We start from the raw sequence: 20,784 nt of genomic DNA on the forward strand, positions 1-20,784 counted from the left end.
GAGGGGGGATTAAAATGCATCTTCAAAAGAGCAGGCCTGCTTTCTGCAGAAAATAAACAGAGCCCCGGCATTAAAGTATGCGCGCACAGACTCCAAGTAAAGCAAACAGAGGCGAGGACATAATTGAACTGACAATAATCCTCCTGCAGAAATGAGAAAACAACGAGAGAGCGGCATGTACAGGAGACTCTTGAGGGACGGCGGCAATCACAGCTGGTCTGAAAAGAGGCAGCAGGAGGCTTCAGTGGAAGGTTTTACGTTGTATAACAATATAGGACGGCGAATTCAACATACCATAAAGAATACGAAGAGCATCGACTCCTAAAGGTGGGTGTGTATCTCTTAATTATAAACTAGTGTCTAGATACATCAGGTTCATTCGTCTCAATGTCATGTTGTCAAGATTTCCAAAAATATTTTTGCAATAATGAAACAAAATCAGAGCAACTTTTAGGGCTACTTTTTTTTTCAGTGTTCAGCGTCTTGCACCAAGGACACTTCAGCACAGGGAATCGAGCCAACAACCTCCTAAATGAGAGACGACCACTCTTCCAACTGCCCCTTAAAAAACTAGAAAAAGTGAAACAGTGCTCAAGGCTAAGAGGACAGTAGTTGGGAAGGATGAATAAAAATAAACCACAAATTGAGTACTGGTTTTGTTTCCTTATTGTCCAGTAAAGATCTCATAACCCAAAGAATCTGGTCTGGATGGAAGATAACAGAAGCTCCATTCGACCTGGCAACCATGGAACTGTCTTTCTTTTGGAAGCTTTTTCCACTTCCTGACCCAGATAGATGATTGTAATATAGAGACAGTTATTCTAATCAGGTGAAAATATGTATCTACTGAAAGAATAAAAGCATAAGTTCAACAAGCTTGAGTGAACCAATAACTATTCACCCAATCAATTCCCATTCTTAGCTGTTACATTTGGTTTTGATCATTGCATCATATAAAATTTCATCTTGAAAAAACTAAAATTTGCTCTGTGTGTGTGTGTGGGTGTGTGTGGTGTGTGTGTGTGTGTCTTACCGTGTGGGGTGATTGTCTGTATGGGCTTGCCCTGGCCTCTCACGTTCCATATGGTCAGGGTTCCGTCTGAGTGACTGCAAATGAACTGCTTGCCCTCGTGATGCCAGGCAACTGAGTGGATAGCCTGAGAAATGACAGTCAGGGAGGCGGGGTGGGGGTGGGGGGGGGGGGGTTGGTGCAGACAGTGGTTGAGCAGGACGAAACATCGTGTGCCACAGTTCCCCTAATGCTCCAAGTTTGTTGCCCTGCCTTCACCATACGGTACATAACATCCATGTGGCTGAAGCGCCTGTGACCTTGAACTGTTGGCCAGATGGTGAAACTGAGATAAAAACAGTGCAGAAGCATAAATGCGTATATTAGAGGAGGCCTGCTGGTTGAATGTAGAGAACAAAGTACTCAGAAAAAGATTATTTAACATGCAAATGAAGCATTATGATGAAAAAGCCCGACTCCAACACTTTCTAGGACCTGGAGCAGACTTCGGAAACTGCCCGTTGCTTTTATTTGAAAATATCTGTGAGAGTGGATGAGTCCGGCAGCGTTTGAGCTCACTGTGATGTTTGGGCAAATTGGAGATGAGAGCGAGGGTCAGCAGCCCTCTTCAGAGGCAGGATGAGTCAGGAGACCAGGGGGGGAGAAAAGGTTGGGAACCACTGATCTGTAGTACTTACAGGTAAAATACAATTACGCTCCAAAAGGAAGAATTTGAAAGGTGGCGTCAATAAACAGATGACTTTGGAAAAAAAAACAAAAAAAACAGTGCCGACTCATCTCTCCCTTGTCTGAACAGTTCTGTTGAATTTTAGTTTAGTCTGTTGTTAACATCATTTTTTTTTTTGGTGTGTAAATTAAACTACTTTAAATTCTGCAGCGAGCCTGACCCTCGCACATTTTTTTTTTTCACAGCTCCCGAGAAGTTGCACCACATTTTTTTTTTTTTTGAAAATGGCTCCCAGTTGTTTCACATCACTCATCATGAAATGAGCATTTCCCTCACTGTCAATGCAGATGTGAACACACAGGCAGGTGAGGAGACGCTCAGCCACTTCCCGTGACAGCTAATTTAGGTGTATATCAATTTTCCCTTCAGTACGTCATTAATCATGGATGTTGCTCCGTGTCAGGCTCGCTGAATGTGCTGAGTTTTCAAGATAAAGCGACACGGGACAGGATATAGTGTCTTGTATTGTCACTTACGACAACAAAGCGAGTATTTTTCTTTATGAGAGTAAATTGTGTCATATTTAAAGCTTTATGCAGCATTCAAGTCATCTTATTGGTTTGCCGGTAAAGCAATTCATCCTTTGTGGAGTCTAAAGCCACAAAAAAAAAGAATGATCGACTCCGTCTCAACCGGACATGGTTTCCCACATGCAACTGTTACAGTGTAAATGACTCATCACCCAAGTTATCCAACCAATAATCATTCAATTAAACTTTTGGTTATGACATTTCCTGATTACCTGCTCATTAGCGCTGTTTGTGTGGAAATAATTAGGCAGGATGAGTAATGGCTGAGGCATGTTTTTGGACGACAGCCGCACGGAGGAAACGGCGGGGATGATGGGACGCAGCGGTCCAGAAGGGACGGAGAGTTTGTCGGTGGATTCCTGCCAGAAGTGAATCATCAGTGTGCAGCGGCAGGTGGCGTGGGTGTAGTGATCGCAGGTGTCCTGAATGCGGTGTGAACACATTTCCGATCCAGTAAAACCTTCAGGGGCGCTCTGGAAGTGAATTATTAAAGTCGTGCCAACGAGACGGGAGGCTGAGCTGGAGGTGGAGGAAACCAGGATATTTACATTTGGGAGAAGCGAGAATTAAAAAATGAACAGAGCAGAGACACAACCGAAGTTGAGGACTCTATATACGCCAAACAAACATTTTCTGCATGCTGACTACAGTCTAGAGAGAATACTGTATTCTGCAGATAACAGAAATACTGCATGATATATTCATTGCACTTTTATTCTGAAAGTCTCTCATTTTGAGGACAGACTTGGTGAAATCTATCAGCTCATTGTTGGCTGTGGCAGCTCCGATAGGAGACAATGTGCTGTGCTTAATTGGAAAATGAGCGGCGTAAATTGAGACACATGTTGCTCATCAGATCAAACAATAGCAATTAAAAGAGCTAATTTCATGATGTATTACATTAGGTCAGTTTACACACTCTGGTCTTTTGGGGGACTGGAGTCAACGCTTGTTACAGCCACGCACTCGCCCTTCACTGGTGAGAGAACACACACACTCACACACACACACACTCACACTGATATTCATAGCATAAGCTCAGCTCAGTCAAATTATATTTACCCCATAATGATCCTGAACTGAACTTACATCAAAGCTAATTGTGTCATTTTTTAATAGTGTTTTTGCTGTTTTATCATCTGAAAGGGAGAAATCCCCACAATGTGTGTGTGTGTGTGTGTGTGTGTGTGTGTGTGTGTGTGTGTGTGTGTGTTCACAGGCTTCTGTTTTCAAAACACAGCAGTGCCATTGTGAGTGGACTCGTAATACAATTACATGCTCACAAGGGCAGTCACACAAATTATGATTTGACTCAAGCTGGAAAAAAAAGAAAAACATTGGGGTTAAAAGGCTTTATTTAAAAAAAAAAAAAAGGAAGCATATAGGACCAAAATGTCAGCAGAGATTCCCATTGAACAGTCCATTTGTTAAATATTCATTTGGTTTCTTTTATATTGCATTTATTATGTAAGCCAAGAATAAAACATGGATCAGTGATCATCTTTTTACCCATTTGGATATATATTTTTTTTTTTTTGCATTAACAAAATGATTTGGCATTATTGTTTATGATGGAGAGCCAGAAGAAAAATGTGCCGATATTCATCTCACAGCATAAATTTGGCCTTTGGTTTCAGGCACACAATGAAATTATTGTCAGACAGCCAGACTGGAAATGATTAGAATATATGTCTGCACCTTTACTGGCATTAGAATAAGGTGCAAATACTTTTTCATCCCATTCCCAGTAATCATTGTGGGGTTCATGGATGAACAGTAGGGATCATAGGTTCTCTGGATGAAAATGAAAAACTATTTTAACCCCAAAATATGCAGATATTGTGTTGGCGTTGGCCAGGCAGTACACTCCATGTATTGCTGTTGTATAATTAATGTATAAATGTGAAAGTTTATTTCAACCTATGGTTGTTTTCCTAGCTCCAAATCAAAGAATGCGCAGAAAGAATCGAGGCATTTCTTTCTACCAGACGCTGCGATCCCACCTGGTCTGAGAGGATCGTTGTGTTTTTCCTTTCGACAATTAGTCGAATCGTCTTGATTAAATTTCTGGTTTCATCAACAGAGAAATTAGTCACCAGGATGCAAAGCACCACTGCGGGAGACGCAGCCACAGACACCGCCGAAGCCAAATCTGGCCAAATGAGCGCATGCACGTTGCCTAGTAACCTCAAACGTTCACGTTGAGCAGTTTGAATACCAGAGACGCAAACAGAAAAGATCATGGCAAAACAAAAAGCCTCTGGCTGTATGCAGCTGTATCATTCATGTTAATTTCTTTGTTTTAAAGTAGAAAAAGATGCCACTTAAATTTGAGGGAATCTGAAGATTCTTCCAGTCACTTCATTAAGTCATCTCTCAAAAACTCATTCCAACTCATCCTAAGAGAAAACATGACAGCAGTAAGTAGCTTTGGTTGCGCACAGACACTGACCGTCAGAGAACGGATGATGCTCCGCGCTAATGGATTTAGTTCCACACTTGCCAAATGAGCCATTAGCTATGAATATAGTTAAGTTAACGGTTTGAATTTTCAACAGGTCTTTGGGGGGGGGGAAGAAACACTTCCCCGTGAAACGAAGCTCGCGTCAGATTGAGTTTGCAAATACTTTGTAGCATTTGTTTTTAATCTTCTCAGACAAACAGATGGAGGAGATTTACCGCAAGAGGACACATGAAATGGAAACAGCAGAGCATCCGGGCAGACAGAACAAGCGCAGAAAATCTGTGCTAGGTTCCTCTTTTTAGTAATAAGTGCATTGTCTGTTGTAGAAAATCACCCATCTGGAGGAAGATTTGGAAAAAAAAAATCTTACAGACTTTAGAGTCTGATAATAATTCTGTGAAAAACAAAACAAAAAAAAAAGTAAAAATCTGCTCCAGCACAAATAGCTAATATTTATATTTCTCGGAAATGATGTAAACCATTGCTCATAGGCGACGAGAAAGTTTTGTTTTCCGTCTCAGCGATTTCTTTGAGTTGTGCTTTGGTATATGTACAATAACTTTGTCACAGTTGCACAGCAGCTAACCAACAATCTCTTCTGTTCATCATGATTTGAGGCGGAAAAACAGAAAAGGAAGAGTCAGGACAATGAGGCAACATACAAGAGAACTGATGATGAAGCATTAAGAGGAATAGCAAGAAGCTTTGCATCGGTATGAAGTGAAAGAGGGTATTAGAAAGGCAAATGGAAAACAAGGGAAGGCAGTTTGTGTAAGCAGACTGCGGTTCTATTAAAGACATGACAAATCCCTACAAAAAATAAGAATGTAATCCAGGAATTTAGTAGGAAAAGAGACAGACTTTGAGAGATTGCAGACAGCGAGGCTCAAATATGGATGCAGAATGTAACAATGCATCAGACGTGGAGTCAGGCGGGAGTGGATTGAAGCAGGGTCAAAGTGACGTGCGCTCTCACACATGCACTCACAAACCCACAACTCGCTGAAAGACAAAGGAAATGCACTCAGCTCTTTGAGAGCTTGTAAAAACAAATGTTTCATTGCCTTGTTTATCTGAACTCCGCTGGATATCCAGGAGCCAGGTTGAGTTCCCTCACATATACTGACAGTCGTGTCATTTTGTTGCTCTCGAGCAAAAATTCCAGACAGTTTCATTATTTTCCTTTAGTCACGATGTTGTATAAGAAACAGGGTCCTTTATGGCTAAAAGAAGTGTTTTGCTCGTTTCACACAGACACAATTTTTAAACTTTTATGTAAATTTTTTCTTTATTTCCCAAGCTGTAAATTATGACGCATTTATTAAATTGAATTGGGATTTGTCTCCATTTATTAGCTTTTGTTTATCCATCCATCCATTTTCAACCGCTTATCTAAGGCTATGTCGCAGCGGGAGCAGTCTAAGCAGAGATGCCCAGACTTCTCTGTCCCCAGACTCTTCCTCCAGCTCTTCCGGGAGGATCCCGAGGCGTTCCCAGGCCAGCCGAGAGACATAGTCTCTCCAGCGTGTCCTGGGTCTTCCCCGCGGTCTCCTCCTGGTGGGACATGTCCGGAACACCTCCCCAGGGAGAGATGCCCGGATGTTCAAGCCACCTCAGCTGGCTCCTCGTGATGTGGAGGAGTAGCGGCTCTACTCCGAGCTCCTCCCTGGTGACTGAGCTCCTCACCCTATCTCTAAGGGAGCTTGTATCCGGGATCTTGTCCTTTCGGTCATGACCCACAGCTCAGGACCATAGATGAGGGTGGGAGCGAAGGTTGACCGGTAAATAGAGTTTTTTGACTTTCGGCTCAGCTCCCTCTTCACCACAACGGACCGATACAACCACCGCATTGCTGCAGACGCTGCACCGATCCACCTGTCAGTCTCACGCTCCATCCGTCCCCCACTCGAGAACAAAACCCCAAGATACTTGAACTCCTCCACTTGAGCCAGAGTCTCTCTCTCGGCCTGGAGAGGGCAGGCCACATTCCTCTGGTCGAGGGCCATGGCCTCAGATTTGGAGGTGCTAATCCTCATCCCTGTCACTTCACACTCGGCTGCAAACCGCCTCAGTGCAAGCTGTAGGTCTGGATTCAATGACGCCAACAGGACAACATTATCTTCAAAAATCAGAAATGAAATCCACCATTCCCTATGAACAGAAGCAAAAGGCAACAACAACAAAGAACAGCCCTGCCGGAGTCCAACATGCACCGGGAGCAGGTCCGACTTACTGCCGGCAATACGGCCCAGACTTCTGCTTCAGTCAGACAGAGACCGGACGGCCCTTAACAAGGGGCCCCGGACTCCGTACTCCTGAAGCACACCCACAAGACACCACGAGGGACACGGTTAAACGCCTTCTCCAAATCCACAAAACACATGTGAACTGGTCGGGCGAACTCCCACGAGCCCTCGAGCACCCTATGGAGGTGTAGAGCTGGTCCACTGTTCCACGACCAGGACGAAAACCACATTGTTCTTCTTGGATACGAGGTTGAACCCTTCTCTCCAGTACCCTGGAATAGACTTTCCCAGGGAGGCCGAGGACTGTGATCCCCCTATAGTTGGAGCACACCGTCCGGCCCCCCTTTTTAAGAAATGGAACCACCATTCAAGAGGCACTGTCCCCGATCACCATGCGATGTTGCAGAGACGTGTCAACCAAGACAGTCCCTGCACATCCAGAGACTTAAGGCACTCGGGGCGAATCTCATCCACCCCCGGTGCCTTCCAACCAAGCTCCTCGGCGACTTCAGCTTGGGTGATGGACGAGTCTACCTCCAAGACCTCAGACCTCAGTCCACCTCTGAGACCTCAGCCTCTGCTTCCTCAGGATTGAAGAGGTCCTCGAAGTATTCCTTCCACCGTCCTATAATATCCTCAGTGAAGGTCAGCAGCTCCTCTCCTCCACTGTAAACGGCGTTTGTGGAGATCGCTTTTTTGTGTTGTTGTTCAAGGTATTTCAGCTGTGCAAATGTTGTCAGTGCTTTCATCAGAACCGTGTTATTCCTTCCCACGTGTGAAACATACAAATAAATCCAAAGAGCAGCATCATTGGCAGTAAAAGTAAATAATCACATCTGCACTGAAGGAAACTTCATTTCTGTAGTGAAAGTCAGCGGACAGGCGATGCCTATGTTATTTAAAGAACTGTAATATTCATTCACATTTTTTTCTGTGAGCTCTGAGACGACACTTCATTGTGCAAAAAAATAAAGAAAAACGTGTTTACATAGAATTTTACTTTATTGGACAAGTGACCATATTTGACGACTTTGACGTTACTTCCTGTTTCCAGAGTTAAAAGCAATGAGATGTTACATGAACACTGCAGCTTTCCTCCAATTTCCAGAATATTCAAGATAATATGTCATATTTAAATTTTCTTTTCTATTTTGAAATATCAGAATATATTGTTGGATAGTAGTGTGCAATAGCGTAAGCAGTAAAAAGGTTTTTGAATATCTTACAAGAATCCAGAGATAATCTTTTCTGAATAAAGTTTCTAGTTATTGTGCTCCTGCACAGACGTCGGTCTAAATCCATCTTCATGGAGCTCAGGGCTCCAGGATCATGAGGGAACGGCTGCTGGAGACTGGAGTACCTCAAATACAGTATCCTTCCCTTTTCTCCAGACCTGAATCCCTTAGAAAAGCTCTGGGATCAGCTGAGTCACTGCAGAGGCTCGTAACTCTGTCCCCTTGAACCCGAATGACCCGAGAGCCGCCTTCGCATTAAAACTCCCGGCAGAAATAAACGCTAAAATAGCTTCACTTACAGAGCACATTTCCTCTGCTTCAGGAGTCTCAAAGCACGTTATGCTGTTAGTTATACTGTTAGTCACATACATGGCTGCCGTGTAAGCTGCTCGACCTCCACGGTGAGCAACCTCAATGTCTTGCTCAGCTGCACTTCCAGACAAAGCGAGGCGGGGCGTTGGACCACAAACCTTTGGATTGGGCACCACCCGATCTGCACACTGAGCCACAATCACCTCAGACTGTGAAATATGCAGATGTGAAATATGCTCGAAGAGACACTTATCCCGGAACGCGAAGGCATCGGTTCACGGTCTGCTGGCTTACCCAGCTGCTAAAGAGGCGGCGAGGAAAAGCTCCCTTGTTCATTTCAGTCGACAACTTTGATACTTGGCAGCAGGCTTCCAGGCAAAAAGTGTTTTCAATGAAAATCTGAAAAAGAGCGCACAGCAGGAAGACTCCAACTGGCAAAGGATTTGATAGCTGTAGAAAAAAAAAAAAAACGTTATTGCTCCCTACAGTATTGTTTGGAGATGCAACACAAAGTTGTTTTCCAAGCGCTCGTGATGTCAGGGAAAGACAAACAAGAACAACGCTGCCGACTGAGCCATCAACGGCTTCTAAATGATGTATAGTCAATGGTGGATATTTGGTAAAATCTACATCCTCACTGCAAACTGTGACGGAGGTTTTTCTGTTTCAGACCAGGGCGCCACATATGAGAGAAAAATAAATTGAAGCAACTGTTTTCTTCTTAGTACTACGTGAAAAAAACTCAAAATCAATTAGGTGTTGATCCATGTTTCTATCATCAACACTTTAATCACTCCAGTAATTTTCACTCTACTAATAATCAGTTTCAGAATAATAGCTGCAACATTGCTCTCTGGTTGAAACAATAACTGTATCTCTCACTTCCTTTGTGGTTACTTCAGATGGTGTTATTCATATTCCTCTTCACAACATTAATTCCGGGAAAGTCAGAGAGCAATTATAAAATGAAGAACAGCAGAGCCCTTGAGAGGTGGTCTGCGGCCAAATTAAACTTCAAAAATATCCGAGTCTGGTAATCACATGAGTTTGTTATACAGCGGGGTGACCTTGCAACCCTAAAAAACAAAGAGAGAAAACTGTAGTTTTATGCCGCTACACCTTTCTTTAAGTCCTTCAGAGCAAGCAGAAAGAAGTAGCACTGTTCCCCTCCTCCCCCCCGCTGTACTCCCAGCCCGTCACGTCTCCGGAGAGGTGTATCTGCGAGGGTTTGGAGACGAGAGATGAGCTCCCTTGAGAGATTCACTACTTGAGACTGTAATACCCAGGAGCAGTGGGAGGATATTAGCTTATCTGCGGGGGGAAGACTGAGCGGCGGCGAGGGACGGAAAGAGTGAGAGGGAGTGAGGGACACGGGAAGAGTGAGCTCCCAACAAAGTGGACGCGCGAAGTCCTCGATCTGTTTCCTGACTCTTGTTATCTCGAGAGTGCTTACAACATTACAACGCTGCCAACAAGTTGAGCACCGGCCTGAGTGTTCCCATAATCTCATTATCTTAAACAGGCGGTTTAGCAGACATTGCTGCGCGTGTGTGTGTGTGTGTGTGTGTGTGTGTGTGTGTGTGTGTGTGTTTGTGTCCGTGGCCATTCAGTAGGCTTAAGCCTCCATGACAAGTTTATGAATGGGAAGTCCAATTCACAGAAGTGTTTAATTCCCACTTGGACACAAAATCATCAACACTGGGAAAAGAGGCCGTAATCACATTGAGCAGAAACAAGTACACTTGTTGAAAATTTGAATATCCAACTATCAAACATTGAAAACAGCTATAAAACGACCTCCACATAAAAAAAGAAACAAGAGCACAAACAAGAAAGCAGTGAAAGTGAAATAAAGTGCGTGTTGTTTTGACCGAGTGTTTCTAGATGAGACAGCGCCGTTTGACACATGCCCGGTCCAGAGAGGATCTGAGCAGCTTTGACACTGCGTCTGTATTTTATTGTTGTGTCTTCAGTTATTTATAGACACACGCAGCACTGCCTCGAGGGAAGCCAATAAAGTCACATGACCCGAACCTTAAAAAAGACCCTTTACAAGCTGAAAAACATACAAGCGACGACGCAAACTCACTCTGGAGACATGATCACATGGCACTCTGCTACATTAATAATGGCATCGTTAAAAGATGCATTTGACAAAGTGTTCTTCTGTCAGTGGCATGATGGGAAAACATCTATTCTTTAGATAGAGAGATGATGCTGTAAACTCATTTCTAAAAGGTCATTCAATAACAAAACTGTGCAGAAGACTTCAGCGTCTTAATCGTTCTGATTTCCACACATCCTCGGGCGCTTTCAGGGACGTCCCGAAACGAATTCTGCAGCCCCGTCACAGATTTCGACTGCGTTATCACTGAGGAACTGCATGGGCAGGTTTTCCACAGATCAAGTGTTAATTCACCGTTGGCTACAAAATAAACTTTGTCTTTGTCTCCATCAAAACGCAAATCACAGCTGCTGCTTCCAGTGACGGCACGATGCTCGCCCGGCCTCACCGAGGCGAGGCAGGAGGGGAAGGAGTGTGCGTCCTCCCCTGTCAGCGCTCTTTTTCTGCCATCATCAGGTTTAAAACACAGACAAGAAAAGAGAATCACCTTCAAAAAGGTGTGTGTATGGACGCTATACGTGTGTGTGCGTATGTGCATAATCCTCATCTATATGCTGAGACCACATGTTTCTCCATCTATAGTATATATAAAAAAAAAAGTTAAAGTTTGACACACACATCCACACCTGTATACCGTTCCCTTCATGAATATGTGATTTAATTCCCACTCTCCGCATTAGAAGACGGTCCGCAGATCAGAAGTCGGACTGAAACCTGCTGGAGAAGAAAAGAAATCATGCGGATTTGCCTACCTCATCATAAGTGTAGCGATAGTCTGCCTTCTTTGATTTCAGATCCCACAGGACCACGATCCCAGACTCAAATCCAATTATGAGCTGGAGAGGAAGAGCGACAGGCGAGTCCGTGAGATAGGTAGGCGAGATGACAGACAGGGGATAGAATAGACCCCATGATGGGCAGAGAAAGAAGTAATACAGTTGACATTCACCCACAGCATGAAAAGAAGTCAGGTGTAAGCAGACTAGAGAGGGATCAGGGAGAAAGCTGCCCACCCTGGTTCACACCAGAGGATAACAGAAAATCAAACCGCGGCGGCTTTCATTCCTAGAAAATAATTATAGAAATATCACCTCCAACTTGCAGCTTAAACACTTTCAAATTTGCACATTCATGGAATGGAAATGAAAAATAACAGTAAAGATATGCTGGAATTACAAATCTACGTATCTACTTATTTCAGGAAGTTGATGAACGAGGCTTGCATTAACGCCGAGTCATTATGTGACTAAAACATTTTCAGACTGATGCTTTTTCTGTTTTAACAAAACTCCTCTTCTTATTCTGTTGCAGAGTTCCTCCTGCCACCAGCTATGCATATACACATGCATACTTTTCTTTTTTTTTTGTGAAATTAGCTTACTTTGGCATCAGTGTGTATCTTTCTGAAAGAAAATTTAAAAAAAAAAACTGGTGATCTTTACCTTTCCCTCATCCATAGGATTATCACTTATGTGGACAACCGGTCCAGGGTGAGCCTTAGAGGACCTAATGAAAGAGAAACAGACAGAGACAAACAAGGAGTGGGTTTTTTTTTCCTCTTTAAGCCGTCAACACACAAGTCGAACACCCCATAAGATCATGGTGTGATTTTCAGAGCGATGTACACAGTGAGGAGATTTGAGAAGTGCTTGAACCCGCAGAAAGAGTTCTGCGGGGAGGACGGAGCTGCCAATCACGCCGAGGCTCTAAAAGGCTGCTCAAAGATTTAAGCCCCGCTGAAGGTAGTGATGGATGGCTCCGCGAGGACAGCCGGCCCCCAGTGGCAATGTGTGCCGGGGTGTGTTGGTGTGTGTGTGTCCATTTGCATGTCAGAGGAGAAGACAGCACAAAATGCTTGACTGCCCCCCCGCCCCCCTCCTCCTCCCCCTCCTGTCTGCGATTTACCCTCCAGACAGCCTTATGTCAAACCTCCTCCTCTGTGAGCCACGTGGCTGCAGAATTTACCTAACCTGCCATGCCTTAAAGAGATGATGTGGGCTGAGCAATGCCAGGGAAGGTCACAGTGGGCGAAAAAAAAAAAAAAAAGAGAGAGTGACTGTTAAGAGCCTGAAACATAACCCGGGTGCCGTGGAGCAAGGTCAGGGATGCCTGGCAAGGAGAAGGAGGGAAACGAGCAACCAAATGTAAGTAATGCAGAAACGAGGCGAGGCAAAGTCCTTGCTTTAACACGGACTAGATTTTTATTCATCCTTTAATCTGGCAGCAAAGGGCAGGGCACGCCGCCGCTAACACGAACCCATGGAAAGAGCCGCACACCTCAATGAGAACATGTTTGGGAAAGAAAATCAATTAGCATCGGATGACTGTTGTTCATTTCAGCTCTGCATATATCTGTGATTATGTAGAATGAGGGACGGATACACAATCGTGTGTGTGTGTGTGTGTTAGACGGTAGCAGTTAGTGGGCAGGCAGTCAGTCAGTCAGTCGTCTCTATATTTAGCCTGTTAGTGCCGGAGCCTTATTACCTAAGCTGTGCTGCAGCCGGAGCTGTTGATTTATCTAATCCCCCCCATTTCACTGTCTGGCTCTCCGCTCACAGCCGACCACACCGGGCCCACACAGACGCACATTTCCATGTCAGCACAATTAAGACGCATCTCAACATTTCAACAAGGCCGTAACAAACAATTACTTCCATCTTGTGTTACAAACAGCGGCTCCTTCGTTGGACCCTCCTTTTCCCCCCGCGAGGCTCGTTTGAGCTGCCTTCCTGAGCCGAACGCGCACCGCTCTCTGCATCACCCTGAGGGACTCGCTAAGCATTTGATTCATTGAAACCTCTCGCTGTAAAATAAACATGTCAGGCATAAACATATTTACAGAGCCCACAAATGCACACTCAGGTTCGGCGATAAAGGAATCGCCATGGCAACAGAGGCAGGATGGCCGGAGGAGCACAGACAGGCGCCCAAAAAACCGTCCATAGTGGCAACGGTCACCGGCGAGTGACTGTGAACATGCACGCGCACGGAGGACGTGCACGACTGAGCACTGTTGCACGCGGTTGTTGTTTAGCTGCGCTTGTGCGATCACAGTGCGATTTTGATTAGCAACGATAAACAACGCTATCTATCGTTTATTTCTTCATCGCAATGGCAAGAGGTGACAGCGACTGCTTCAATCGTGTCAGAAGCCACTGCGTACAAGCAAAAATCTGCCACTGTGTGTCATTTAATGAGGTAACACCTCATTAAATGCAAAAAAAAAAAAATAAAGCCTCGGTGCAGAAGTGCTGGCACGCCTCCCTCTCCTCTCTCATGCAGACACAACATCATGATATGAACTGAAATCTGGATGTAAAAATAAAATCAGCGATGTTTATTCAGCTTCCTCTTCACCTGTTCGAGGGGTTTGACTGTGTACATAATAGATACGCGCACATCTGCGGAGCGGAGTCCTGAACATCTGGCGTCATCCTGGCTGACAGTCTCCGAGGAGGCAGAGGTGCAGCCGGCATGACGGGGCGTCCGCTGGAAACGTGGCTCCGGCAGCCCGTCTGCAGCCCACCCGTACCGTACGCGGCCTCACGTCACCTCAGACTGTGCGTACGGGAGTGTTTGGGATCATCTTGAGCATGTGTGACTCTCCGTGCCATCATAAAGACTGCTATGTTTGACATTTACAGCAGAACATCCTGATTTACATGGTCGTCCTGACCTGAGAACATGGAGAGAGTGTATATGGGGGTGTTTATTGCATCAATAAATGAAGCATTTACAGCAAATCCTTAACAGCAGTGTTTCTTTTTTTTTTTTTTTTTTTAATTTACAGCTGAATAAAAGCTCCTGTGTCAACTTATATCTTTATAAGTTTTTATATAAATAAAAACTGTACTTGAATGACAACAAATCAGCACTAGGAACAACACTACCGAGCCAAAATATCCCACTGACAGGCAAGAACACTGAACATCTCTTCATCACAGAGCAGGTGAGAGTTGCTGTCTCTGCATGGTAGCTTGCCAGAACCTGTGATGGACGCAGAGGAGCCTGAAAAGCAGGAATAAAAAGAAGAGAGGAGGCTGTACCTGTCTTCTTTGTGTCTGTCAAATGAACCCGTCACTGCGAAGGTTAATAGTTTGAGATTTTTTGAAAAATACAGCAAAAAGCTCTGTATTTTAATTTTTTTTTTTTTTTTTTTTGCCTTAATGACTGCTCCGCATTGCTCTATGGCACTGCTCTTGCAAGTTTAGTTTAACATTAGCAATTACTCTGCCATAGCTATACTATAATCCCAGAATGAAATGACAAAGTACTTGACAATCTTCTTCTTCAACAACTTTCCAACAGGATTAATGAAACAGTTGTCAACTTTAGTACCAAATTTAGGAAGAAAAAAAAGTTGTTTTTCTTTCACACAAACTGAAAATGTGACATAAAGGTGGGTTTATGATGCCATGTCATCCGCCTAAGGCTGCACGCACCCGTTCAACGCTAAAGGTGAAATCTCCAATGAAAGCGTGGCTGCGGTTCGAGAAGAAAATGTCGATGCACTGCTGCCGTCAGCACAATTCAGAAGCCTTTTTCACACAACATTTTGGAGCACGCGAGGCAATCGGCGTGCGCCGTCCTGCCGCTGCTTTCACATTACGCTCGTACTGCACCGCAGTGCGACAGCAGCCTCGTGGAGACCACCTCTTCAGGCTGGTCTGTGTCGGCGTGATCACACCTCCCCAAAAGCCAGTCCCAGAACTCCACTGGGTCCACATTAATAAAAAAAAAAAAAAACAGCTGCTGCAAAAGCACATCAAATGTTGCTGGCAAGTGTCCATATAGTTGAAAGTTTATTGGTTATTTTTCTGTTATCAGACACGTCGAACGCTCTTTGGTGATTTGGCAGCGTGCTTACAGTCGGTAGATGTCGTAGAAACTAAACGTAAGGGCAGCAGCACTTGGTCTTTGCAGAAGTGCTCCATTCACAGCACTCTGCAGTGCTCTGCCAGCACTTTTCAGGAAAAAAAAAAAAAAAAAAAAAAAAAAAGGTGAACAAGACTCTTTTGTTAGTGACATTTAGAACTGACTTTTAAGGGTAGTTCACCTCCTGACCTTCATGTTTTGCGAAAGTGTGCTGAACTGTGTCACCGGTTCATATAGGCAGTGGAGAAGTTGCGAAGGCAAACACAGACGGACTTCGGTATTTTCAAATAATCATTGTTGACATATTTTTCCAGTCCGAATGAGCAAGAAGCCAGAAATGTATGCGGTGGTTCGAGCTGCAGACCACACATGCAAGGAACAGGAATATTGAAATTCAAGCAAGTATTTGCAATGGCTTTAGGGTCCAGGATGGAGGGAGCAGCAGAAAATAAATGTGGACAGAACAAGAGACGCCTCGGGTCGACGTGTCCACGTGAACTATGTGTCATCGTAAGCTGTTAACATTTGCCCCTCCTGTCTCACTTCTGATTGCCTCTCCTCCGCCATGTGACCGTGCAGTGGAATCAAATTAACCACACACACACACACACACACACACACACACACACACACACAGACGCACACAAAACTCTCCCAAATACATACATATATCTGCATCCTTGTTTATAGCGCAGAGTGCATACATGCAGAAACATTGTGCATCATGTCAACAAACAGACTCGCATGTGGCCCGGGTGCACTGGCCCTCGTGCCCGTAGCGCCGACTGAACTATGGCGCCGTGCAGTTGGTATAAGATATGTGTTTATCTAATAGGCCAGTACAGTTTTCCAGTACAGTCGCCTGGGAACAGAGGTGTGTGAGTCAGAGGAACACATGGAGCACTGGGCCACAGCGAGCCCGAGGCCACTGGCACGGCAACGGCAGCCTGTTTCCAAATAGCAGGGCCCGGGGGATCGTGACCCCGCCATGATCCCAGCCTCATGACTCGGGCTGCGACAGGTCAGAGGTGGTTTGAAACCAATAAAAATCTAATGATGAGAATTAATCAAAACAAATTTTGGATAAATATCTTTACTTAAACAGCTGCAGCTTTAAGTTCAGTCCCAACAGAAGCTTTTTTATGTGGCCAGAAACCCTGCGGACATCACAGCTGGCGCCAAGCGGATCGCCTCTCTGATCTGCATCAAAGGAAACCCACAGACACGTTCACACACTCCAATAGACATGCAGACCAATTGTATCAGCAACAAAATGTGAGAAGTGACTCCTGGTGCTACATCTTCTAAAGCATAATGTCTCTCAGAATGGCTGAGTGGGTCATTGAGCCCTGAATCAGAAAAAGAAGAAGAAACACAATGTACTCCAACTAAATGTGGAGAGCCACAGTCTGGACAGCACTGCCGACATGTTAAAGAGAGTTTTATGGCCCAATAAAAGCTATAGACAAAGCAGATTTCATTTTTCGGGGAAGTGACGATACAGACAGTTCAGTACTCGGTCACTTTATGTTTGACAGTAATAACCACTGAACTCTGATCATTTCAATAAAAGAAAACTTTAAAAAAAAGTTTGGAATAAACCTGTGGAGTGCCTGATTTCAAGAAATGCAGTTACAGTAACAGAGTTATTTATTCGTGCTCTCCAGAGGCTGTCGGCTCAGGTTCATCTTAAATCCTCACAATTAAAATACGTTTTTGGTCACATACATATTATTTTTGGCTACTCTCCAAAATCAATGAAAAATTAAAGTAAGCATGTTTAAGCTTTTAACCAGCCTAAAGAAAATATAACCTTTGAGTGGCACTCTATGGAAATGATTATGAAAAACCGAGAATGAAATTAGAAGTCGAGTGTGGAAAACCAAATTAGCAAACGGGAAGTGTTCTTCATTCAAAAGATCCCACACTGATGTTCTTATCTAATTGATATCTTATCATTATGACTCTCTTTTGCCCTTTTGCCTTTAATTGGAAACCTTTCCCCGTCTCCCTCTCAGTTCTGATTCATCTGCATGACTCCGGTCTTCTGCTCTCCCCTCTGTTACCGGCACTCATCCCTCCATCGCCACGCCGTTCCTCCCCTCCCTCGCTCTTCATCTCTGCGTGTCCTTTCCCCCCAGGCGAGGAGGCCGTCTCATCCATCCTGTTCCTCTCCCCTCTGTCACACACTCTCCCTCCTCCTCCTCCCCGTCTCTCTCCCACCACTCGCTCTCGCCTCTCCCTCCCTGCAGCCCTGTCGACGAGACGTCCGTGTGTACCATACACTGATCTCGGCAGACACCTGTTCCACCCTCTCCACCCCCCTCTTTCTCTCACACACACACACACACACACACACGAGGGGATGAGGTGGGGGGGAAAAGCGTGAAGCAAAATGCTCCAGTGAATAATTTAAGTCCGTACAGCAGGGAACCAAAATGGAGCCTGTCAAGCTGACAGATCCATTCAAACAGCAGAGAGACAGGTCGCTCACTACCTGGAATCTGATACTGCGCCTGGAACTGACTGACTGATGACTCTTCCTCGGCTCACACGCAAAGTACGACAACCTTCCAAGAAGTGATTCGCCGATCACGTGGGGCCGGTCCGAACCCCGACGGCGCAAAGAGCAGCGCTTCAGTATCCGGATACGACGGATGAGAAATCTCAGAATTTCTAGGGACAAAATGTTGGAGGGCAAGAAAGGGTCACTCACAGTTCAATGGCTTTGTTCCACATGATGACGTAGCCTGAGAGCATGAAGGACTCCACGTTGACGATGTGGATGTTCCCTCGTTCTGTGCCGATGTACAACCATTTACTCTGGAAGGGCAGGTGGCAGAAAGTTATTCTGTGGAGAGAGCGAGAGAGAAGGCGATTCAGAGAAGAAGGAGAAACGAGAGGCGGACGGACCGGGGAGGAAGAGAAGACATTCACATGACAGAACGCTCTTGAAAATTGCTCAATGTCTTATGCAAAACTTTGAGGGGATTATCTGCCACTCCACCAGGTCGGAGCGGTCAAGACGAGAGGGCCAAACCAAAAAAAAAAAGGTTCTTGAATCATTCAATCAGCCCCCTTTTTTCTCAACACCCACAGGATACACGAGGGCAAGGAGGCACCCATAATTCCTCCTGTTTTCATTATCACCGCCATCTCCTCCTTTCATCCATCTATCAGACTTAAGTTTAATGAGAGGTTATAAACCCCGCGCACCTCAACTGTGGCTATCCATTCATCTTCCCATCTCTTTTTCATCATTTTGTTCTTTCATCCATCCTCCAATTCAACCTCCAGCCCATCCGAGGAATAATAATAATGCGCCACCTTGCTAATCTGGCTTGCTAATAATTCAAGGTCGTCCGGCTCCTGCAGTGATGCGTTTGATGGCGCGCCGGGCGAGAGCCGATCTGCGGCTTCGCTCTGCGAGTCCAACCAAGACGCTTCATCAGCATTGCCCATTCAGTTAGAGGAAAGTCCGAATCTGTAGGTTTCTTATACTCCTTTATTTGTTATGAGAAGAAATTCTCTTCTACCACTCTGACAGATTAGCTTTTTGTTTGAAAATCTGCTGCCATAGACAGATTACAGTAAGTAGGAACAGCATGTCCATCAAGTATTACACTGACATAAAGCATGTTTTTCCACAGTGACAAAGACAAATCGTGACGCTGGCACTTGAACCTAAACCCTTCCAGTGTTCAGAAATACGTGAATGAACTCATGTCCAGTTTGTTGTAGGGCCGGAAGCAATGTGATCTGCGCCACAACGAAGAGCTAACTGGGTATAATGGTGAAGCACACAGACACAAACCTTTAAGCCACTGATTAGCATTAAACATTGTCATGATTAATTGAAAATTCACAGTCAAAACAACAATTTATAGTTCAGGGCAACCTATGAATACATTGAGCTGTTATCTGAACTCGGCTGGCCGGTACGAATGAGGATCTTCATGTTTTGTGTTCCAGTATAATCCAACAATGATGAAGTCTTGCTTTACATATGGGAAAAATGTATGAATTAAAGCCCTTTTACCATTTACAATCCAATGCCCAGGAGTTTAGAATAGTCACCAGGTCACATAAACTCATCATGTTTTATATTACATGGAGAATCTCTTCCAGTGAATGACTGTCGGAAGTCTCTGACCCATAAATACCACCAGATGCTTCATATCTTCCCTGGCGATATCTCCTCGGCCTGGTCTGTAGGTTACATTTACATAGAGCAGGGGTATGGCTCGGCTTAATCAGAAATCAAGCTGCACAGGCGGATTTGGCTTTGTCTTTCCATGAAGGTCAACATGACTTTTAATGCAATCATTTGTATATAAACCGTTACGAGCTCGACATTTGTTCTGCCATATGCATCCGGTAATTATATTCTAAATTAAATAGAAACCAAGACTTCCGCGACTTAAAGACGGACGAGAATCCGAATGAAAACACAGACACGCGTGGCGGTAACACCAGATTTACATGATATTCAGAAACCAATTTGCTGAAATGTGGACAGCCAGTCACTGAAACGCTCATGTTTGCACAAACTCTCTTAACCAGACATAACATAACACAACACCACTTTTCACGTCAGCTTGTGGTATTCTTTACATCCGGCACGCAGATGGCCTTCCTCAATTTAATGGCGCTTTCCATCTGCACAAACAGATGTGCTCCGTCGTTGCATGTGAGGGCATGTTTTTGTTTTTGTGTACATGCATCTTAGTAGCTGAAAAAGAAATGATCCAACTACGTGCGTGACAGTATGTTGTACTTGAAACAAATTAGCGCCTGTGTCGGCGTCCAGTCCGCCCCGTGCACGTGCTTGTGTGCAAATATGCGCCCGATTGTTTGTGCGAGCGCATTTCTCGTGGCGCGTCGCACTGGCTCGCACTTGTCGCTGCACGCACACGTCTCCTGGTGAAGTCTCCAGCTTCGAGTGGTCACGACACGCAAAGGCGGCCGCCGCCAGCTCGCCGGCTCAGGGCCAAACACGCTGCCTCCAAAACGACAGACGCCTGCCACACAGCAGAACTCCGACACGAGCGGCACTGTGGGCTAGACGGATGAGCGCACGGTTCGCTGGCGAGGAATTGGGGGCTGGGGATTCATCACAAGACGATCGTTTCTAATGCAAAGTTTGACGTGACGCTCCCATCAAGCGCGATCAGCCCTACAAATTGAGTCATCTGCTCCTGCCCGTCATTAGAAAGCTCCAGCTTAAACACTTTGAT

General features: G+C 44.9%; 1 protein-coding gene across 1 annotated transcript in view; it reads right to left on the bottom strand.

Moving 5' to 3' along the window:
- Positions 1 to 20,784, bottom strand: part of stxbp5a (syntaxin binding protein 5a (tomosyn)) — a 74,455-nt gene that overhangs the window by 17,597 nt on the left and 36,074 nt on the right. The window contains exons 5-8 of the mRNA XM_030110935.1: positions 18,264 to 18,398; positions 12,112 to 12,175; positions 11,422 to 11,505; positions 1,034 to 1,157 (exon numbers count right to left, since the gene is read on the bottom strand). Of these exons, the coding sequence (XP_029966795.1) occupies positions 1,034 to 1,157; positions 11,422 to 11,505; positions 12,112 to 12,175; positions 18,264 to 18,398 (407 nt within the window). The remainder of the gene's footprint in view (positions 1 to 1,033; positions 1,158 to 11,421; positions 11,506 to 12,111; positions 12,176 to 18,263; positions 18,399 to 20,784) is intronic.

Source organism: Salarias fasciatus, chromosome 15 (assembly GCF_902148845.1).
Source record: "Salarias fasciatus chromosome 15, fSalaFa1.1, whole genome shotgun sequence".
Lineage (NCBI taxonomy): Eukaryota > Metazoa > Chordata > Actinopteri > Blenniiformes > Blenniidae > Salarias > Salarias fasciatus.